The following is a 24,062-nucleotide window of genomic DNA, read 5'->3' on the forward strand; positions in this document are numbered from 1 at the left end:
ATCCAGAGATATGCAGGTTTCTGGTGTTTGTTTTTTTAATACAGTACCCATTCTGCCGTAGAAAGCTAGAGTATAAAGCACTGGAGAAATCCCAGACATTTATTGAACTCTTAAAAGGCACGAACACAACTGTCTTGGATAGGTCTTTAGTGAATGGACAGGAACCTACTCATTTGTACCACCTACTCTGTGCACTTTTTCCTATACATTATCTATAGCATATTCCCCAGGACATCTCTTTTGAATATCCAACTGATGCAATTTCCTGGGACAGAAAAAACTGGGAGAGATATCCAGAAACTTCCTTGTGGTGGGTTGACCTTGGCTGGACACCAGGTTCCCACCAAAGCTGCTCTATCACTGCCCCTCCTCAACAGGTCAGGGAAAGAAAATGTAACAACAACCTCATGGATTGAGATACAGACAGGGAGAGATCACTCACCAGTTACCATCATGGGCAAAAGAGACTCAACTTGGGAAATCAGTTTAATTTATTGTCAATCAAAATCAGAGTAGGATGATGAGAGATAAAACCTAAATCTTAAAACACCTGCTCCCCACTTCTTTCTTCTTGAGCTCAGCTTCACTCCTGATTTTCTCTACCTTCTCCAGGGCTGCAGAGGGATGGAGAATGGAGGTTGTGGAATAGTCCTTTATGAACTTCTGCATTGGTCCTTCCCACAATTCTTCACAAACTGCTCCAGCATGGGTCCGTCCACGGGGTGCAGCCCTTCAGGAACAGACTGCTCCAGCATGGGTCCCCTGCTGCAGGTTCCAAGTCCTGCAGCAAACCTACTCCAGTGTGGGCTTCCCAAGGGGTCACAGCCTCCTGCGGGCATCTGACTGCTCCAGCATGGGGTCCCCCGCAGGCCGCAGGCGGAATCTGCTCCACTGTGGACTTCCACGGGCTGCAGGGGGCAGCCTGTCTCACTACGGTCTGAACTACGAGCTCCAGGGGAATCTCTGCTCTAGGGCCTGTAGCACCTCCTGCCCTCCTTGGGGCACTGACCTTTGTGTCTGTAGGGCTGTTTCTCTCTTCCAGTTAATGTTGCACAGGGTTTTTTAACCCTTATCTTAGAAACGTTATCCCAGAGGTGCTACCACCATCACTGACGGGCTCGGATTTGGCCAGTGGCAGGTCCATCTTGGAGCTGGCTGGAACTGGCTCTGTTGCGCATGGGGGCAGCTTCTGGTGTCTTCTCACAGAAGCCACCCCTGAAGTCCTCTTGCTACCAAAACCTTGTTACACAAACCCAATACACTCTAATTCAAGGTTCTCATTACATTTTCTATAGCTTCCTAAAAAACAAGGACCACTGGCAGACTGATATCAACAGGTTGATTTCATAATAATGAAAACAGTCTGTTGTTTCTGGAATGGAGGAGAGATCACATATATACAACATGTTCAAAAAACAAAGGGATTCCTCCCAACATACACACCTTATCCTGAGCTTGCAAAGTGTCTAGAAAGGGCAGACTCAGAGAACTCTTATACCAACATGTATCAAGGTCCTTCAAAGTATAGTGTATTCCCTCACTAGATTGAGTACATCAACACCAGCAACATTAGCATAGAGTTCAGGCACCACCAGCTCAGGCACCTGCAGTACTGCATGATTGTTGCTGTTCTTCATTGCTGTTTGTAGAGACCACATCAAGTCTGCTGGAGAAGGCCGGTTAGTTGCATTCCACTGCCAGCAGGACTTCATGATGCTGTACCTGTAAGATGGAGAAGTACAGAAGCACTGGGAATGAGAACCACCAACACTAAGTTTTACTACAGTCATATTTAAAATGTCTAGAGACCTCCTCTTTTTCTGCTTCATATAAAGTTCTTTCAATGACACTCTTGAAATATGCAACCACAGAATATTGTGTGGGGACAAATGCATACAGTTGCTAGCCAGGATGTCAACTGTGAGTAAGAGAAAAGGGAAAAAGGTTGCTTGGTATTCCCTTTTGAAAGAGCATTATAGAAGAAAAAGCCTCTAAAATTAGAATAAATTATGCCTTCATAAAAGGAAATATAATGCCATAGACCTTACTCATGGCTGTTTTGTTTACTTCAGGGAGGATCCCACAACTTAGAAGAGAAAGATATTAATCCAGAACAGTCCTACACCTTGCAGGGAAGCAGTGGAGCAACAAAATGCAAGGGCAGACAAGGGAACAGAAAGAGTAACTTTCAAAAGCAGGAGAGAAAGGGTTTGGCAATCAACGTTCCATGCAGCAGCATCTAGTAAAGAGATGCGGTAGACGTGAGAAAAAGTCTCCTCAGCTAATAGATGACTGTTTTGGCTACAGAGATCCTCTGCAAGACCTAGTTTTGTACGTCTCACTTCCATTTAGCTCTACAGATCTCAAGTTCAATTGTCCATGAAGTAAGTGGCTTACATGGCTTGCTGGCAGCTTGAGGGCTGTTTCATCCTGTTCTCTCTCTGAAGGTATGGTAAAATATCAGAAGGTGGCACCTCAGGATATGGTGGAGCACCTGGAAGGGCAAAAGGAGTTACAATAGAAAAACTGTAATAAGAAAATTGTTGCCAATGGCAGCCTGTGAGAATGCCTTCCTTCCCTACCAAAATCCATCCTTTTTATCCTGCCATAACTCACACTGAAAAGAAGTCTAAAAGGAATTGTCAAGGCTTTGCAAGTTGGAAAAAAGAAAATTCTTATTTAAATGGCCCAACTTTACATTCTAAAATTTGAGATGGGGGTCTTTCTAATTTGCTGCTTCCTTACATATTTTTTATCATCATTGTATCTTCTTACCTAACGTAATCATTTCATACAGTAGAATTCCAAAAGACCATCTGCAAGAAAAGAAAACAATGTTAAGTTTCCATTCTAGCTAAATTCTAGCTTAGATGCATACAAATAGGCACAACCTGCAGAAATGAGAAGGTATGAGATATAAAGTGGAGCATTACACTCAGAGTAGATATGACTTACTGTGAACTTTAGGACATGAAATGATACATAAAGAAGTGAAAGAAATGAACTTCTGGTTCAAAAATTAAATCATACATGTCTGCCTTGATGCTGGGGGGGTTCTTCAGGAGCCGCTCTGGTGCCTGCCACTTGACTGGCACAATCTTTGTGACTGAGTTGACACCGTATGTGTGAGTTTCATAGGCCAGACCGAAACCACAGAGCTTAGCAGTGAAGTTGTAATGAAGGAGGACATTCCTGGCAGCAACATCACCATGGAACAATTTCTTCTGTTCAAGATAAGCCTGGGAAGTTGGAAAACAAAGAGACCATGATAATTTTCAAAGGAATTTTAACTGACGTAAATTTTCACTTGATTTATGCTTGTCTTGCATGCTGTGGAAAGACATGTATGCTCACAAAAATAAAGCAAGCATATATGGCTCAGTTTTAACAAAGCACATCCTCACTGCTTAGGCCAAGAAGACTTAGGCCACCATGCAGACTTGTGTTGCAATCGAGAAGGCCAAAATGCAGTGAATATGAGTAGACTTACCAGAGCTGCTGCAACCTGCTGTCCAACTTCATATACTTGTCTCTCGGTGAAGTCATAGGGAACATCATCCGTTGTCATTACATCCTAGAGACAAAAGAGCAGATCTTGGTTCAAACAAATGCCATAGCTGTAGCATACTGGGGAATGATTTCTTCTAATTTAATAAAATGAGTACTATCAAATCTTCTGCTCCCCCAAGTAATTTCCCAACTGATTATAAATTGACTGAAATATAAGGGTATGTAGATGGGTGATGTTGATGGATGGATGGTGTGCTGGGGAAGACATTAAAGACAAGTGGTGGGTAATATGAAGAGTGAAGAAGAGATTAACAGATTAGACAGAAATGGGTAGAATGACACTGGAGAATGACAATCCATACAGAAGAATGAAAGATACATAACAAATTACAATGATGAGTGGAAAAGTACATTTATAACATACAAATGGTTATCTGGTATGAGACTAACAGTCCATCTCTCTTGCTATTCTGCCTCTAACAGTGACCCTACCTGGATGCCAGATGAAAGAAAGAGAATAAGCACACAATGTTTTTTCTGTGTCATTTTCCAGCCCCCCAACTATTTTCAATTTAAGGATTTCCTGAGATGGTTACAGTTTCAACATATTCTGTAACCTCTGAAAGGCTACCTGCCATAAATGTATTCAGTCTTGTCTTGAACCCATGTAAAGTTTCCATATCCATAGCAGTCAGTGCCAAGGAACTCCACTAATCAACTCCCCACTTCATGAAGAACCACTTTTGTTTGTTTTGAACATGACACTTGGTAGCTTTACTTGCTACCACCTTGACCTGCTGAACAAGACAATAAGCAATCTCTCTGTATTTAGTGTTCCAGATGCAGGTAAATTATTCATGCAGTGACATGGCAGAGTTTCGTTCCTATGCCCTTCTTAATAATGCTTAATACTTGGTTTCTTTTCCAGCCTGAGTTAACATTTTCATACAATCAGATCCATGATTTTATTCCTCATCAGCAACAGGCAGATATGAGGCCATCATTACATATGTGAAGCTAAGGTTGCTTTTCTACATGGTCGTAATTTCATTTGTAACTATGCTGAATTTCACCTGTTCTTTTTATTGGCCAGTCCCTCAATCTTATAAAATCTTGCAGTTCCACAGGGTCAGCACTTGCCTTTACTGGCTGGAATCGTCATCTCACTGTCATCCCATTTTCTAAGTTACTGATACATGCAATGAACAGCACCAGGTCCCATATGAGTGACATCCCTCAGTGCAAGTATCAACCTTTCACTCATATGCTCTGTTTCCTGGTGTTGTAACTGCTCTGCTTCCCTAAAGCATTTGGAGTGACACATTATTTAAAACTGATTAGAAATTCACATAGCTGTCTCAACTCTCACTCTTATTGCAGTCCCAGCTGTATCTTTCAAGAAGCTCCAGTTATCTGCAGGACTATGTCAACTTCTCCAAACTGTATCATATCAATCAAGATATCCACTAATTCCATTCCAGTTCAGACTTGTGCAGAACTTCTTTGGGGTGTGGAAATAGTTTAGACTGATAAAGAGGGATGCATGGAGAGATGAAAAGAATCATCTGTGATTTATGGACTATGACTTATGGATAAATACGTACCTAAGGATTTTAAGAAGATATTCTATCATTTCTTTTGACTCACCTTCCGACATGTCCATAAAAATGTCAATAGGTCACCAAGAGAGACATCTTCCATGATCATATAAAGTGGGAGCTGACCTACACAGCATCCAACCAATTCAACCAGGTTCTCATGATGGCCAAGATTTTGATGAAATTTAATCCTTCCCAGGAAATCCTTTACTTTCTGGGGACTAGCCAGGTCTGAAAGAACAAAAACCCCAAACCAAACCAATCAAACAAACAAAACCAACCTCCTCCCCCCGCAAAAACCCCCACTATACTACCAAATGGAGGAAGCAAAGAACAGCTTAAAATCAACATGAACAGCAATTTCTTAGTCCGACCAAGACATTCCTATCAAAACAGCTACTCAGACTAGCTAACATGATACTCAACACAGCTTGGTCTTGTCCAGCAATGACTGCAAGTTCTGCCCAATATCATGTCTTTGATACGGAGATCCTGGCCGTGTGCCTTACCTTGTAAGACTTTCAGTACTACTGTCTTAGTCTTCCTGGGGCTCCCAATTTCCAGCTGTGCTCTGTAGATGCTCCCATAGCGACCATGTTTTATCAGCAGCCAAGTGCCTGGTAAGAGTTTCTCTCGTGGTATCTCCAGTTCTTTCAGAGTCAAGGATGCAGAATTTAGCAGGCTTTCCACAGACATCTCACTCAGCTGGATACAGCGGCTCTCTGTTGAGCTGTATTCCTGCTGATTCTTGTCATTCACTGACAAAAGCAAATACACATGATGCATAAAACCAGACAGATGAAATCTTGTAGTAGGTGGCAATGCTTGCCCTTCTAGCCTCTAATTTTTACCCCACAGTGTACTGGAAATCAGGACAAAGTAAAGAACTGTTATTGTATCTTACTTATCCTGGCCATTGAAGAAGAGAGGGAATTTATCTCCAAATCTATTTGATTAAAAGGTAAAATGAGTCTGGAGATCTTTCCTATATTTAACTATCTAAACTTTCTAGGTAAGACACATTTGTACTTGATTCCCTTGTGTTGAAGCAATGACCATTTTATTACCAGCTACCAGCTGTTACAGAAGTCACACGCACAGGCTGTTCCACAGGGTGTTATCTTTGTTCTCAATTATCTCCCTTAATATAGGCTGAAAAGGCTTTTTCCTCTACAAAACCAAAATCAATTCAGTACTGGATTTTCATTTCCACGTTCAGTTCCACAGAATTTCATTTCTACACCATGTGTTTTTTGGTATCTACAAACCTTTCCCTACCCCCCCTCTCTCTCAGTCCCTGTTCTATTTCTTCTTATCTCCATAGGAAGTGGGAGACAGAAGCTTGAAATTTTTCTTAAATGACAGGGTAGAAAATGGATTAACTAGGTGTGACCTACACCAAAACAGCTGTCATTCATAACATTCATAACTCTCTTTGCAGTAGCATCTAGAAGGCTATTACATAAACACACTTTGCAGGTCTTGAGGTATGTTAGTTACCAGAGTGTGTTAAACAGTCTATATGATATGTTGCTTTAAGTTTTCTCAGATCCATCTATACTACAGATTCCACTACTACTACTGCAAATGGTATAAATCAGGGCTCTCCGTTTTTTTACTTTTCACTCAATTGCTGAACACCACTCAGGCTCTTCAGGCCAGACTGACAGCAGTTGTACCTGAGCCAGCTTGTGCCCAGGCAGCCAACAAGGACAACAGCATCCTGGCCTGTATCAGCAATAGCACAGCCAGTAGGGCCAGGGCAGTGATCACCCGCCTGTACTGGGCACTGGTGAGGCCGCACCTCGAATCCTGTGTTCAGTTCTGGGCCCCTCACTACAAGAGAGACATTGAGGTGCTGGAGTGGGTCCAGAGAAGGGCAACAGAACTGGTGAAGGGTCTGGAGCACAAGTGTGATGAGGAACAGCTGAGGGAACTGGGGAGTTTAGTCTGGAGAAGAGAAGGCTCAGGGGGGACCTTATCGCTCTCTACAACTGCCTGAAAGGAGGTTGTAGTGAGGTGGGGATCAGTCTCTTCTTCCAGATAAAAAGTGACAGGACAAGAGGAAATGGCCTCAAGCTGTGCCAAGGGGAAGTTTAAACTGGATATTAGGAAAAAATTCTTCACGGAGAGGGTGCTCAGGCATTGGAACAGGCTGCTCAGGGCAGTGGTGGAGTCGCTGTCCCTGGAAGTGTTCACAAACCGTGCAGACAAAGACCTTAGTGATATGGTTTAGTGGTGGCCTTGGCAGTGCTGGAGAATGGCTGGAAGTGATGATCTTAAAGGTCTTTCCAACTTAGTTGATTCTATGATTCTATAAATGCTATTGCCTAATGACTCAAGCAATAAAGAGAAGGGATTGCCTTCTGGCCACTGACAGGAACACTCACTCCTGTGGTTGAAAAGAAGTTTTTTACCTTGGTGTCCAGATTGCTCCTGCTTTGCTCGCAAGCCTCGGCAGTGGAGCCAAAGGATCACAGTTAGCATGATGACAAAAACACCCACAAGGAGAACTGGGACAACAATCACTTCAGTCTGATATTCACGCACAACTATAAAAAGAAAATGGGAAAATGAGGACTAAGCAGCATTTCCACATGCACATTGGTTCTGTGTAACAGAACAGTCACAGCATATTTCAGTAACTTTCAATCCCCAAATTCTATCTATCCTCTGCCTCTTGGAACAGCAACTGAACACTGTTAGTGCTGCCACCCTATTTTTCAAAGGTGCTGAGTATCTAAACTGCATGAACCCACTGGGACTCCCACACCTGAGGTCTTTTATGTAGATGCTGTAATAGAGAGGCTGGAAATTGTAGCCGTGTGTAAGTATCCACTAGTGCAACAGAACTGCCCCTGGCAAAGGGACAGCAGGGAGATGTGAAGGGCTGAATATTGCTATGCCATCACAAATACATGTGCAATTACAGCTTCAGCTCCTTACATTAAAATTACAGGAAACATTTTAAAGAAAACAAGGTGTGGACATTACAATTAACAAGGATGTTAAAAGTAACTAACTCTCTTATGCCCCAGATTTGGAGATTATGCTATTTTTGCATAGGCCAAGACACATGTTTCAGTTCCCAAAGATGACAGAAAGTCATGAAATCAAAATCTCACGAGACTGGTCCTTAGGGAAGCTGCAGGGATTCTTTAATGACTATGTCTTATTGAAGGCAGAGATACTCTAAAATGGCTAAAATTATGTGCGATGAATCCCACCACAAAGGCTGCATCCCTTTAAAAGTTTCTCCCTTGAGATACAATTCAAGGAAAGATCAGTGAAATCTTTGTGGGCTGGGATGCAGGTGGAGGAGTGGAAAGGGCTTGGCCCACTTTCTAGTAAAGCTGGACTTCTTGCTCAGCATGTGAAAGTTATTACTTAAGGAATCTGGGAATCTTACCACACAGTTTGTCATTGCTGTTGCATTCCAGCAGCATGCGTGTGAATCTTTTTACATCCCCTGCCATGTTCAATTATGAGCAAGTAGGTCTCCAACTTCTGTCTTCTGCACAGACACAAAGAATATTAATTAAATTTACTGCAAGAAAGAATGACTTATGAAGCAACAAGTAAGCTGAATGTGGAGCTTTCTACTCTTTATGATCAGTTCTTGTGTCAAGAAGCACCACTGGGACTTTGAGACTTAGAGATTGATACGGGACATCCAGTATCAAATCCTATGAACGGTAGACTGCATGACCAGAGAGAATTTAAGATTAAGATTGTTATAGAGTGCTTCACAAGCAAACAGTTATGCCTAGGCCTAAAGGCTGGCATATATGCAAAATATTCATAGGGCTCCTTTAACACTGCCAGGCCCACAACTAATCTGAAGCATAACATGTGGAACACCAGCAGAGGACCTGGACTACTAGTTCTAAACTAAAAAAAAAAAAAAATAAATCAATCAATATGTGGTGAATAGTGATGACTGACAGAAAGGCAAGGCACATACATTTAGGCACTGCTACTTATAAACATTGCCAAAAAATTAAGTCTAACAGCTTCACAAACAGTATAATCTAGAATGTTTTATAGGCATCGGAACTCTTATCCTTTTAAGTACTTACTTTATTTTCAGCTATGAATTCAAGGCAATTAACCGCAATGGCAAATGTTAATAATAATATATGGCATTCCTACTGGTATGAATATGACTTTACGGAAGTCAGTGATGGATGAAATATTAAACAGTTTGTTCTAATTGATGTAATTGATGGGTGAAATTACGCTTGATTAGTTGCACAACAGAGGCAGCAGAAAGAGGAAAATGGCACGTATCTGCACTTCAAGGTATTACAAAAGGTCTATTTAATTTCTTATTTCCTGTGATTCTTTGTATGCTAGCTAATTGACATGGACTCACAGTGTGGCTACAACATGAATCCAGTCAAAGCAGCAATAATACAGCAATAACATCAAGCTTTGCAGGTGCACTATGAAAGTAAGCATACTAAATCAACCTAACTTAGCTATGACACATACACACGCTTTTACACAAAAATACAGAGGATTAACCATAACACCATAAATCCTAGCTTCTTTCACTCTCAGATTACGCTCAGATACAAAATACACATAAGAACAGACAAGATAGCAGCACAGGAAAGCAGACTTCAGGACCACTAGCCACCAATCATGTTGTATAATCTGAGTCATAAACAGTCCAAGCTCCATCTTAACAGTAGCTAACAGCTTTGCTTTCTGCAGATGTTCACTAGAAATGCACACTTACACTTAAATGATGTGCATGCCCAAGGCAGATACAAGCACAGACGTACCAACTTGTACACAGAAACATGCTCATACAATCAGGAAGATCCATGGAAGAAAGCTTTGATGCAGCAACAACACCTACATTGGTCCCCTGTTCATAAAAAATGATTCCTACCTCCTCCCCTATGTACCTCCCACCAGTGATGCCAGTGGGTGGCACCCCATGTTTCCTAACCATGCTCAGGGCAGAAGTATGGGATCCAGGAATAAAAACATTGGCAACCCCTGGTGCTTTATTTGCACTGGCACTCCCATTTGTTGCTGTTGCTTATGGAGCTGCACAGGAGTCTAATCAAACCGGAAAAGTTTGATTAGACAAGTCTATTTACATTCTATTCCTCTATCCTCTTGCAGAACTCTGGAAGCAGGAAAAGAAGTTGCACTTAAAAAAGTAATTCTGAAGTGCCTTTCAGTGCTCCTTTACAGGCTGAGGACAATTTCAGACAAAATTCTCATACTTAGCTCCTGCATCTTACTTGTGTAAGAGTAACCTTATTGCAGTTCCTACATTTCAATCCTCACAACCAGAGTGGTAACTCAGAAATCCACATTATATACATTTTTTTTTTTTTTTTTTTTTAAATTTACTAGTAGGGGACACATGGAGGTTATGTGGAAGTAACATCTTCAGTGTGTAAGTGCATACTCACCACTACCAGAAAGCATATTGGGACTGCTCAACTAATTATTTTATTATATGAAGACAGTTTTTCCAGTACCAAGCCAGGATAAGGGGGACAAAAATACCTTAGGAGGTTCAAAACCTATACCTCATTGTTAGACTTTCCTTTGTGTGTTATATCGTGCCAAGACCAGTACTGTCTATATCATGATCACAGGAGTACATATCCTGTAAGACTTCAACTTAGAATTTGCATTGAACAATTTGTGCAATCACAAGTAAAACTCAGCTTAGTTATTCTACTGGGGTTTTTTATTGCTCTTTTACATACACTGAAATCCACTCACTGGAATTCATTTATCTTTATTGTTTACTTTCAAAATCATACCTGATTCAATAGTCTGCTCTCCCTGCCTGAGCCTATCTAATCTTTTCAGATCTAACCTGATTTCCTCCTCCTTCAGTTGAAACTCATAATTTTCGTTGTTGACATAAACCTGAAACTTTCCTTTCTCTTGGACATGCATCTTTTTTTAGCAAATTCTCTATTGTGCAGCACAACAGTGTGACTTAGTACCTTATTTAAGAAAACCAGCTGGCAGTGCAATACAGAAATTAAACATGATACATAATGACCATAGTACTAGGCCCTTCTTCCCTCAGAATGCCAAGGCTCAAGGTAAGGGTGGTATGTTTCCACTCAGTTTCAGACTACAAAGCCTTCCTGAAAGACAGCTTCCCTTTGACAACAGTGAACAGAAAGCAAATGAGCTTTTCTATAACAAAAGTCCTCAATAAAAATGACTGAATCATAAAATCCTAGAATGGTTTGGGTTGGAAAGGACCTTAAGATGATTATCTAGTTCTAACCTCCTGCCACGGGCAGGAACACCTCACACTAGACCATGTCACCCAAGGCTCTGTCCAACCTGGCCCTGAACACCACCAGGGATGGAGCATTTACCACTGCTTTGGGCAATCTGCTTCAGTGCCTCACCACCCTCATAGTAAAGAACTTCTAACTTACATCTAACCTGAACCTCCCCTGTTTATGTTTAAACCCATTACTCCCGTAAGTCCCTGATGAATGGGAGCAACAAGGGGCTGTGAAGGTCTTTGTAAATGAGTTTCAAAAAGGTGTTCAGGAGGGAACAGGGTTTCCACTAAACAGATTTTGAGAGATTTGGGAGCTTTTGCTGGGGCAGAGGGAAATAAATGAGAATCAATGCAGATACAGTGCCCTAGATGGCAATGCTCAATGTTATGCTCAATTAACAATGCTCAGATACTACATAGTTCCAAGCAGACTGCAACAACCATGGCAGTCAAGCCCTTCTTTGACTAATACCTGAATCCAAAGCCCCATGTCCAAGCTAAATATACAGTGAAGGCCATGGTACCTAGGAAGAGCAGAAGCAGCTGCTCTTTTGACAATGCAAGGCAAAACCTGAGCAGAAGCTAACCTACAGTCAGCAGCATTTGCAAACTGCCACTAGCAGACTACTTGGTGAACTGCATGTGGTGCGGCAGTTCCACAGCATGGGGACAGTCCCCCATATCTGCCCTACAGAGACAATTACTGCTCCTCTGTGCACATTTGCCAGCAGGATGAACATTGGGGGAAAAGGTGGTGTTTGTTTCCCAAGCTGTTCTGCTGCCCTGGCAATTTAGACAAAGCACAGAGGTCAACACAGGGACAGCAATAAGCATCTGAAAGATGGTAGTTGTGGGGGCTGCTTAAACCAGTTCAGCAAGCCCCAGTACAGAATGTGAATATGATTTTGTGAATGCAGCTGAGCTGAATTAAGTGCTCACTAATGCCAAAAGAAAGGAGTATATCTTCTCCCTGCTCTCCCCCCCCCCTCCTGGTTTTCATCACAGCTATGCAACTGATAACATGTTAGACTGATTCAAACCACTAACCCAGCAGGAAAAATTCATCGTCCTTTTGTCATGGTGATTTCCTGGCATTTTAGTGAGTTGTATTAGTTCACCAAGCAATTCAACATGTGCTAGGCAGGCTCAACGAAGTGGCAGGAGCACACATCCAGGAAGAGAAACAGGGAAAATGGGTCTCCCAGCAGCCAGGGTGGTGAATGGCTAATTTTTCTAAAGCTGTATTGTGAACCCATTCCCTGTGTCAGCACAGATCCACAGTTACTGTGTGCCAGTAGAAGCCCTACTATGATTTTTCCAGTCCTCTGCCATTCATTCCCACATGTATAATATCCCCTTAGCGCTAGCACAAGCATTCACACAGCAATGCGGTAAACTGGATCGGGAAGGTGATCTGCCTAAATCATCAATCCTCTCTCACATTTTATGGATTTATATTTCTCATCAGGCTCAATTTATGCTATTTAAGGTGCCAGGACACTTGACAAGAGTCAAGAAGCCTGAGTGACAAACATTGTGGGGAAGACTGAAGAGAAATATAGTCTTATATGTCCATGGAACATATGGGAACAGACAGCTTGAGAACCGCACAAACAGAAACTGCCTTCTGCTTGCTCCTGCCATGTTCAGGAAAATAAAATATACATATTCATGGTAAATACACAGTTTTGCCAGTGAATATGTCTGACATCAGTACAAATAGGTAAATCCTTGAGTACCAACTAGCTATTCTGTCTATAGAAACTGCTGATTAAATAACTTTAATATGTAAAAAATAAAAGCTAAGGTTCATTTGGATCTTCACTAGACCTTTTAAACTGTGCTGTGAGCTCCTACGGAATTAACATAGCTATTTCTCCAAACTTACTAGCCTGCATTAACTTCACACCACTTTATTACAAAAATATTCTTACAAGTGTTTTTCATGCGCTAATTGTGAGGACCAACGGTAATATGACTTACAGGCATGTAAAGAACAGCTGTGGAATTACTTCAGTCCTGCATACTGCCTGGATGATAAAAGACAAAATAAGTCCTATAGCCATGACACCTTATATTTAATTTCTTACAGTGGCAGAACCATGCTCTCAAGGTTTTCCTGTGACTATTTCTGTACTGCTTTTATTGTTTTCATCGTATTTTATATGACCTTTGAACATGATCACCAGTCAAAGCTTAGGCAGCTGTTATGCACAAGTGCCCTGTCCTGGCTGCAAAGCTGAAAGGGAGGAGAGCTAGAAGAGAATTGCTGGAACTGAAACAGCAGTGAAACGAGCCAAGCAGTTGTGGATACTGAGAGACAAGAGGGAGAAGAAAAGCACCATGGAAAAGCAAACAGCAAAACAGACGTTTCTTCCTCTGTAATGTCCACCATTTTACTAAAAAGCAGCATCCAAAACAAGTAAGAAACAACTCCCACAGGTTTCAAGCCTAAGAACTTGATGCCATAAGGACTTATTTCTGCAAAAGCTATATATTTGTTAGACTATATATCATAGAATCATGGAATGGTGTGTGTTGAAAAGGAACATGCCGTAGGAAGGGATGCCTCACACTAGACCATGTCACACAAGGCTCTGTCCAACCTGGCCTTGAACACTGCCAGGGATGGACCATTTACCACTTCTCTGGGCAGCCTGTTCCAGTGCCTCACCACCCTCACAGTCAAAAACTGCTTCCTTATATATAACCCAAACTTCCCCTGTTTCAGTTTAAACTCATCACCCCTTGTCCTATCGCTACAGTCCCTGAAGAAGTCTCTCTCCAGCATCCTTGTAGGCCCCCTTCAGATGTTGGAAAGCTGCTATCCTGTCTCTTCTGCTTTCACAAAACCTGACTATTTCCAATGGCCTACCAGATCATGACATCTTTGCAAGGTTTCCCTGGCCCACTGAGTCATATCATCTCTCACCTGGGGGTTACCAAGCAGCACCTCCAACTGCATAGAATGAGAAATTCTGACTGGCCAATGCCAGTTGTAACATACCAGGCCATCTCACTTCTGTCCTGAACAAGGATTACTGATAATATCCTGTGGCTTGCTGTACTGGCTGCAATACTGTCTCAGCTATAAAGATGTGGTACTCTAACTCACTTCTGCAAGAGCTGGTAGGTGTAACACCCTGTAAGAAAACAGTATTTCAAAAAATAATGTACAGTGACTCAAGATTTTCTTTTGGCCCAGAACCTGTACTTGAACATAAAACCTAGCCTAGCTGCTACTGAGGCATATTAAAGAAGTGAAACAAAATTAGGCTGACCCCTACTGAAGACCTAGACCCTGGAGAAAACAGCAAGTAATGAGGTCGGTGCTGCTATTTGAGCAGGTGAATCACTTAAGGCAAATTTGGCTCCTTTTCAAGGGAGCAGAAAAAACAGGCCAAGTCAGCACTCACTGCTGCATTGAGAAATACAAGTCAGGAGGACTCTGCACTGCTGTGCTTTCATCCTAAAAAGGTTAGTCCAAACTGGCACCATATCAGTGGAGATAGGAAGGCTCTCATGGTGCTACGTTCTGCTTAGACTCAGATGATCTAATAAAAATTAATTTATCTGTGCAGCATGAGGAAGTCTGAGTACAGAAGTGTGGAATGGTGCAGGAACTGAATGGTGACAAAGACAAAAACATGTTTTTCTGATGCAGACATGGAGTACTATACTTTCCAAAAAATTAACATGTATCATGATCACTCTCCCCCTGAATTGAGGCCATGGAAAGTAACTCCTCACAAGTAATCTGCCAAATAAAAGTTAAAATTATAAAAATTTGTGAGGAACATTATTGACCTGAAGCCCTCAGTGAGCAGGCTCTTGACAATATGAAAAGTCTAGAGGCCAAAGTCTCAACAGCCCACTCTTACCTATGACTTCCTTTTTTGTTGTCAAAATCACACAGTGCTTTGGAAAACACAGGCTGTTCTGTCTCTTTCTTACTAACTGACTTCTAATTTTGGTGGTAACTGCCAGTTATAAGGCTGGGTCAAACCCTAGCACAAACTCAATGCAGATATTCTGAAAAACTGTGACAGCAACAGCTGGGACAGGACGCTAAGAAAAAGGAAGGATTTTTTCAAAAGACCATGCAAACATACAGATCTTGCTGTAAAAAAAACACTGTGTGATAAAAAGACTGCATGATATCACATTGCTGTACAATGTCTAAGGAAACAGAACATGAACCTGCTCTCAGAAATGCATAGCCATAGGGGAACTGAGCACAAAACTTTAGCTTCATGATTATACTAACTTTTGGAGGTTTGTGCATTTAACATAGATTTTTGTGCACACACACAGAGATATATGCAAACAGGTAAACACACAGAAAAATCTAGATATCTGCACTGCTTTGGGTTACATTTAGCTTCCTTACAGTCAAGCAACAGCAATGGAATTCAAATGCTAATTACTTCTGAATCCAGCCTTAGGCATGTATTACTTAACCAAACACTGGCAGATATTTATACTCAAATGCATAGCATCACTCTGCATTGTTTCAGTTAACTGAGACTAATTCTATATGAAACTTATTTCCTTTGTTATTCCTTTCCTGTTCAAAATGTGCCTAAAAGTTATTTTGTTTAAATCGACCTGTGTGTAGAGAACACACCCTTTTTTTTTTCTTGAACCCAAATATTATTATGATCACAGAAATTTATTACTGTAAGTAAGTTCATTGTGATCAGTAAGTACATGCACAGATGTATACATACATACACAGATACACACACACACAGACATAGAAACTTTATAGTACAGCTATACAGGTCACATTTATGCTAATAAAAGTCTTTTTAAAATACTAAATACTGATTAGCTAATCTTCCTGCAGTGTTTTCCTTCACTTACCTGAATTATACCACTTCTCTTGCCCTGTGGTAGCCTTTTCCTGGAGTTCACCTGCTGCCAGCTCCGTTTGTCTGAGGCCACTCCTGATAATGCTGCCGGTTACCTCGTTGGGTTGTAATTCTTATACCTAAGTTCCTTCCCACTGATTTGTCTACACCAGACCTGCCCAGCTTCAATTGTTTACTCCTCAGAAGGTCTTCTCAGCTGTCTCCCCAGGGAGAGGAGATGACTGGAGTGTACATCCAACACGTTAGAGGGCAGGTAGGCACACACTTGTAGAACGGGTCTGCCTGCCTTCCAGGCACCTGCTGCTCACCTGCTGCTGACAGAGACAGGCAAATCAGAGTCCTAAGGCAGGGACCTGGAGCGTCATTTGAAAGGCAAGCAACCACAGAGCAGGAAGGACAGGCTAACATAATAAATAAAAACCACACACTTCACATTACAGGGTCATGTTCAGAAAAAAAAAAAAGGCTCTCGGAACAGAAAATCTGTGCAAAACCCCTACAACTCCAGACACTGGAAGAGATTTCAGTGTCCTGTGTTATCAGGAACACAATCTGCAGATGATGAAAAAGAGAAAATATTAATAATACAAATCATGCTACAACAGACAGCAGCAACACAGGCTTGATTCACATTCTGCCTTGCTCATTCAACTCCTCCAGCTTGGTCTGTCCATGCATTCTGGCACCATTTTCCAGCCCTGCCATGAGCTCTCCCCTGCCCTTTCCTCCCACCAGTTCAGCCTGCAGCTCCTGCACAGCCCTGGCAATGATCCTCACTTACAAAACCCCTCCTGAGCTCCCAAACCACACTGGAGAATATTTCTGAAGTTGCCCTCTGCCCTTTTCTGCTATGATGTCATTGGGGTGACCACTGCGCTGTACTGATGCACTCAGTTCTCAGGAGCTCTGAGGTGTAGTCTTCACTGCACCTCAGTTCCTCAACATTTTACTTCTGGGGACCCTCTTTCCAAACAAGCTGTGAATGCAAGCCCCAGCTGCTGGTCTGCTTTCCCCTATCACTGAATTAAGAGTTTCAGATTCCTGACTCCTGGTTATATGCGTCTGTACAAGATTATTTGCTTACCTACTTTATACAAGTGAGAGGCAGCTGTATTACAGTAGGAAACAATGAGACCCATTGTTGAGAGACAAACTTCGCACAGACAACACCACAATACAGGTGGCTTTGGGAAGATGAAGAAGATGATACATTCTCTGCCATGATTTTGAGCAAAACTTCCCTACTTCTGTTAACACTTTGGTGCTGCATACATTACGTTGTGGGAAAATTTTAGTTGCAGTAGAGGCACTAGATTTAGATACTGAGACATAATTTATCCATAAAAGCGACCACATATCAATGTATTTGTACATGTCCTTAACTTCTCTCTGGGATTATTCTTTCAGCTGGCATTTACTATCCATATGCACAAAACAGTGAAAACTAGGAGTGATTTTATTCATTGCTTGATCTCCCTACAGAGACTGGCAGCAGTGGGCAAAATAGCATTAGTGAAACAGCTCTGCGCTGTGGACTTTCATCCCCTAAGAATCCAGGAGAGGCACCTTTTAGATAGAGAAATTTCTTGTGTTAGAAAGATCACAACAGTTGCAGAGTTCAGGCTCAGACTCCAGTTTCAGCTTTTCCTCTTATTCTGGTACTAACTTGCACTGACTTTCAGCAAAATTTTCTCCATGAAGGAGCAGAGGACCTGTTCTATACATCATTCCCCATTAAAACGTGGCTAAAATGCAATGGACAGTTCCTTATTTAAATGGGTTTTATACTGAGATGCGTTACTTTCCACAGGCACCTTCCCCAAGGGTACCTGGGGAACCTATCTGCATTCCTATTTCAAAATAGTATAATTGGAAATATTCCCCCTTTTGCGCCTTCCTTCACACTCTCTACAGCCCTCAAACTGTAGAAGAAAGAGGGGGAGGCAAAGGCTTAACATTCAAGGTCTGCATATGCAAAAGTAGCAACCACTGCTGCTTTTAGCTCCTCCAGTCAGTCTCTGCTGCGCTCCCAGTCTGACTGGTTGGAAAAGATATTTTATCAGTTCAGAGTTCAGCCCTCAGACTATATAATCTTCCTCACTGATCCACAAGCCCCTCCTCCAGCAGTCATTTAGTGACACGTTTTGTCTTGTGAAAAAGAAACTTTTCCTGTTCTAAGCCTTGTATTGCATGCACATCCACAAAGAAAACACTGCCTGTTTAAATGCCTCTCTCCTCTGTTTCTTCCTCAGGCAAGTATGACCAGGCACACTGAAATGCAGTAACTGGCAGTCTTACTAACAAAAACATCCTCTCTGTCTCCAAGACAGATATAGCATAGTGAGCAATCACCCAAACCACACACAGCTGCTCAGTAGCCTCAAGATGTGTTTTTGGGACTAAGCATCAATTCAACCATAAACCATTCAGTCTTTGTCCTATGTGCTGGGACTGCTGACAAGGGTGCTGCTTCCAGTAGGAAAGCATACCCCAAATAACTGCTGCTGGACCAGAAAAAGGTCCCCTTCTTAAATGTCACTGCAGTATTCACTTTTTCTGTAGTAATTTTGAGGTCTCTGACTTACTTTCACATCCCAATGTAAGATTTAAACCTGTGGCTTATAGTTGATTACTATAACTGATAGCTATAACTATAGCTGATAACTCTAACTGACAACTGTAACTGATCTTTGGGTCAACTTGAGCCCATACAGATTGAAAGCCTCAGAACCGTTTCTTTTGTTTCTGCAAGTCAGCTATAAACCCCCAAATCAGAACAGATAATCTAGAAGTAAAAGGAGATTTCCCATAACTATTCCAAGTCCCTGTTGTGCCTCACGAGCTTTGCCTCTCAAGATGGCAGGTCTTCCGGCTTGAGAACAATTCATATGCCTATTTAAATTTAATTTTTCTTTAAAATGGTGCCTCTAGTGTGATTTTCAGTTCATCCCTTCAGTTTCATCCTTTAAAATTTCCAAAGGAATAAAGGCTAGGAGAGGGGAGCATAATATGAAAAGAAATAGAGAATTAAAAAAAAAAAAAAAAAAAGTTTGTCCTTAGAAAAATGAAATGCCTGAAGGATTATGCATCAATCTTCTTCAGCCAGTTGAAGGTCAAGTAAATCTAGCACCTCCTCTATTTAGGGTTAGGCCCTTCTAATAACAGTATTTTCCCTCCACTTTCCTGCCAAATTAGACTTTATGATTCCCAACTCTTAAATCTAAATGGAAATTTCATTTGCACAATTTCATGCAATCACTGGGTCTGGACATCCCTCCCTTCCCAAACCAGATGCTCAGGAAAGCCCCTGAAAGTTGGTTAGATGCTGTAAGTAGGCTACAGTACTGTTTTCCACTTTGGTTTCTTCAGAAAATTTTCCAGGCCCAGAAGCTGGGATTCATCCAACACAGGTGAAAACTAAGTTGGGTCACAGCTGCCCTAGCATCTCTGTATTGTTAATACAAGATCACAAGAACTTCTGTAAAGCATTTCAAGTACTAAAATCCTCTCTCCCTACAGTAATATCACAAAGGGTACAAAGCTGTTGATTTACAAGTCTTGGACAAATATCAGAAGTTAGATGCCATATGTTTGTGCAAAATTCCATTCGCTTCCTCTTCTCCAAAGAAGTAACTTCCATGAACAGGAGCTCTTGGGGCAGCGTAACTCGGTAGCTTGGCCACAGCCTCTCCCATACCCCAGGGTTGATAGATGAAGTGTTAGACTTTAAGTAAAGTGCAGCATGTATCCCATACATTTAGTTATTCTGTCTAGTTCCTAAGTTCCTAGTGTCCTGAGCAAACAACATCCTGAGGATATACTATTCTGTTACTTTTACCTTTTCTCTTTTAGTTTCTTATATTCGTTTTGTCCAAGTTATACATTTTCCTTTCAAGTTCCTGCTCTTTGGCACCACATTTTTACACTGTTCACATCTTCCTGTGAGAACTCCACAGCTCCTCTTGGCAAAACCTAGAAGTTGGTGAACAGACCTTTAGTGACCCAAACATCCAGTCTCAGGAGGGAATAAATTGCAGGGCTCCACACATAAAGAAACCCTTCAGTTGCCGGCTGCTGGCCGTGACTTGGGGCGGGCAGCGAAGGAGGGTGAGAGGACGCCCTGCTAACATCAGTACATGCCGATGGGGCCGCAAGCAGGGGTAGCGGTTACCTCCTGTGGTCCAGACTCCGGGGAAGGGCAACTACAGCACCGCAACAAGCAGGGGGAGAGGAGCTGCGCAGCAGGCCCGAGCAGCCCCAGGGGACAGGGGACTGGCCAGGCAGGCTGACGGGCCGCCGTGCCGCGGCCGAGGGCCGGCTGCGGGTGCGATGGAAGGAGGGGCAGTGCGGGACAAGGAGCCACCTCCCCGCTGCGGCGCTGAGGGGGCAAACACTTGCTTTTCCCTTCCTGTCTGTCGGCCGCCTAACCCTTCACACAAGTGCTTGTTTTCGTGAAACACAAAATTAATCGAACCCGTGAGCTCGCGGGGAGAGCGGGCCGGAGAGCGCAGAGTGAGCGCTTTTCTTGGTGTTCCGTTCCCGCCCGCTCCTGTTGCCACCAACGCTCGCGAGGGGACCTCGGCCCGGAAGGCGGGGAGCGCGGGGCCTTCGCGCCCGGGAGCTACGTGGAGGGGCCTGAAGGGCGCCCTCCGGCGGTTCGGTGGGGTAAAGTGCCCTCTGACGGAAGGCCGCCTCCTCGAGCGGGCCTGAGGCTCGGCCGGGTCACCGGTCAACACGGTGTTCCCGGGGGAGACTACAGCGTGCCCGCTCCGCGGTACAGCAAACGGCTTGGGGCTTCTTAAGGTCTCTGGGGTGAAGGGTGTGCGGCACACAGTTACCTGGTGAAACTGGTTGTGTGAAGAGACCCTTGAAAGCCCAGAGCGTTGATAAGGCTTGGTGTTGCTTTAAAACACCACTGCACTGTTACAAACTTGCATTTCTTCCATATTTACCATCATAAAAAAAAACAGAAACTGGATACTCATTAACCCAAGTTTGATGAATCGCATGTAAGAAAAGAAATTTGACAAAAGCCATGCCTGCTGCGTGAGGTGTCCAATGACGCTCCTCTGGCTCAGTCATAGCTTCATCCCATCCACCAGTGGTTTTCAGGAAACAAAATTAAAGGCAAGGCTGTGTGTCACATTTTCAATTACTATTACAGAATCTTAGAGCCATAGAATAGTTTGGATTGGAAAGGACCTTAAGAATCATCCAGTTCCAACCCCCTGCTGTGGGCAGGGTCATCTCACACCAGACCATGTCACCCAAGGCCCTGTCCAACCTGGCTTTGAACACTGCCAGGATGCTTATATGGTGACAGAACTTAGTGTATGCAGTTACCCAGGTGTAGTGTGCAAGTGTGAAATACAGTAAGCAAATGGGGATTTTGCAACTAACTTTGAAATCAGGAATTGCCCTGCATCAGAGTATCTGGGAGATAAGCCTGAAGACAATTGGAACAGGGTAACAGATAAAATTTTCCGATGAAGCATTTGACACAGTGATCTTTGTCATTATTCATACCAAAAGTCTTTATCTGGCACAAACACAGCATATTTGAGTGTAAATCTTTCTACTTAAATTCACTTCAAAATGGGGTGAAAGTAGAATGTAGCATACAGGTGATAACAAGTAACTCCAAGGGCAGATCCTTAATGAATTCACATGTAAATTAAACATTTATATACATATTGGATTTTATTTTTAATTTATTGCAATGTTACTTTCAACTGTGAAAATCAATTCATTTCAAAGTAAAATAAAGCATGAAATTCCTGGTTTCCTTGTAGATGGCCGAATCAGAAGTTCAGGAAGAAAACTATGATAACATGGTAAAGATGATGGAGGAACTGAAAAGAGATTTAGAAAAACTCCTGGATGAAATGGAAAAACTAACAGGTACAGGTCTTTCTTAAGAATGATAGCGATTTGTCTGCTAGAGGAAAGACATTGAAGATGTATTATTTATACTTACTGCTGTAAACTTCCATGTGATAGAAATTTAACTGGAAACAATCACCATCAGCTAATGCCCTCATGTTGTCAACTGGGAGAAAGCATGCAAATAATCTAGAAGTTTCAGGTGGCTCAGAACTGAAAATTTATAGGTCATTAAATCTGATGCTCAGTTCAGAGTTGTGGTTGAAAACAGAAATAATACTAAGATATGTAATGTACAGTTATTAAATCATAGTATGCAAGATGAGATTTAAGCCTGAAAAATGGTGGGATTCATAGTGATCTTGGGTCAGCACATGACATGTTTAATTCCTTAGCTAGAATAAAGACTCCTCTGTAGATTTAACCTTAGTCCTATATGTATGGAAAGGACTGAATATTCTTCTGCATGTTCTGCAACCATTCCATCAGACACTGTGCAACTAACAAGAATAGATGGAAACTGTTCATTAAACTATTTTGCACTACATGAAGCACAATCCGTGACAGTGAGAAAACTACAGACAATTTATAATACAACAAAAGGAAAGTATGAAATAAGGGCTAAAACTATTTGCTCTGCTTCATGAGATACTTACTATTTAAAAATCAATTCCATTATTTAGGTTGGTTTTAAAACCTTTTATCTCTGTGCTGCAGCCTCCTTGATCTTGCTCCTTCTCACCTAACATGAACCTCCTGATTATAACTGGTCTGGAGATCTGGAGAGAGGATTCTTTGGTTCATTTATTTTAAAACAGTCTGTTGAACATTTCTTTTTGATTGCCTGTTTTGTTGTAATTTTCAGGTAAAATGTCTCTCTCCCTTCTGTAATTTACATCAGTATTACTTCCATTCTGAAGCATTTTGAGACATTTATAAAGCAGCAATATTGAGCAGTCTTTTATTTAATCTTGAGTATTTCTGTGGGCAATTTCCACTTTATTATACAGCAAGCCTTCTCTGACACAGGATCTGAACTGATAAAAATTCATGTTCTTTATTCATTTATAGAATCAGCTATTGCTTTTATTTAGCCAGAAATTCCTGGCTTAGCTTTATCTGTTGGATTTGCAGTGGGGGCAACCTGGATGGCATTTGACATGGTGGTCATGCGTACCAACCTCGACCTGGCCAACTCCATGAAGCGTCTGGAAGATGCCTTCCTGAATTGCAAAGAAGAGATAAAGAAATGGCAAGAAGTGCTAATGGAATTTAAAGGTGAAGAGCAAAAAAAAGAGTAAATTGAATTCAGTCATGCTCAGAGAACTCCAACCCTTGGAAAATCACTCCAGTCTTATTTGTGGAGGTTTCACAGATACTGTGGAAAATGGATTGGCTTTTACCTTCCTAAGAATACTTACGTGTATACATCTATGGAAGTATTTTAATAAGATTATACATACATATATTTATAATTGCTGAAGGTAAAAGGTAACAATGTGTCTATTTTTATCGTGCTCATCAGTAATCCTTGTGGTGTGTACACATACACAACTTGCATGCCTTCTGCGTCTTTCTCCCTGGAAGATCATACTCATCAATATCTATGGAATTCCTTGATACCTGAACAAGTGACAGGGTGTGTGTTGTGTGTATGCAGACAGGGTGCAGTGAACCATTACAGTGATATTGCACTAGCACATGCCTTCCAGGGAAAACCGAAGAATTTCTTGTATTTCCCAATGCAAAACAGGTGAAATTCTAGATTTGCAGATAGATTGAGTTAATTAGATGTGGGATTGCCAAGTAGGTGTTCAGTTAAAGAGGTTTTTTTTTTAGATAGCTCCTCTGTGGTTGTTTCATTTTGCTTCCTTGGATTTTTAACCATTTCTTTGGACTGGCTTTCCCAGCAAA

The 24,062-nt window shown here is 42.0% G+C and overlaps 2 protein-coding genes across 3 annotated transcripts; one reads left to right on the forward strand and one right to left on the reverse strand.

Moving 5' to 3' along the window:
• Positions 1-473: 473 nt before the first annotated feature.
• On the reverse strand, positions 474-20,789 carry STYK1 (serine/threonine/tyrosine kinase 1). 2 transcript variants are annotated; one of them, XM_062614032.1, is made up of 11 exons: positions 20,437-20,789; positions 16,258-17,750; positions 8,518-8,622; positions 7,526-7,660; positions 5,618-5,866; positions 5,158-5,339; positions 3,491-3,574; positions 3,031-3,239; positions 2,776-2,816; positions 2,398-2,494; positions 474-1,722 (listed from the first exon to the last, which is right to left on the reverse strand). In XM_062614032.1, the coding sequence occupies exons 3-11, from the start codon at positions 8,582-8,584 to the stop codon at positions 1,518-1,520; spliced, it is 1,269 nt and encodes a 422-aa protein (XP_062470016.1). In that variant the 5' UTR covers positions 8,585-8,622; positions 16,258-17,750; positions 20,437-20,789; the 3' UTR covers positions 474-1,517. The 2 variants fall into 2 exon arrangements, with proteins under 2 accessions (XP_062470016.1, XP_062470015.1); XM_062614031.1 differs by lacking the exons at positions 16,258-17,750; positions 20,437-20,789 and having other exon boundaries at positions 8,518-8,950.
• A 908-nt stretch (positions 20,790-21,697) lies between these two features.
• SYCE3 (synaptonemal complex central element protein 3) lies at positions 21,698-23,548 on the forward strand. Its single transcript, XM_062614034.1, has 2 exons — positions 21,698-22,166; positions 23,283-23,548. The coding sequence occupies exons 1-2, from the start codon at positions 22,058-22,060 to the stop codon at positions 23,447-23,449; spliced, it is 276 nt and encodes a 91-aa protein (XP_062470018.1). The 5' UTR covers positions 21,698-22,057; the 3' UTR covers positions 23,450-23,548.
• The last annotated feature ends 514 nt before the right edge of the window (positions 23,549-24,062 follow it).

Source organism: Pezoporus occidentalis, unplaced genomic scaffold, assembly GCF_034315485.1.
Source record: "Pezoporus occidentalis ecotype Australia unplaced genomic scaffold, CSIRO_AGI_Poc_V1 ctg172, whole genome shotgun sequence".
Taxonomy (NCBI): domain Eukaryota; kingdom Metazoa; phylum Chordata; class Aves; order Psittaciformes; family Psittacidae; genus Pezoporus; species Pezoporus occidentalis.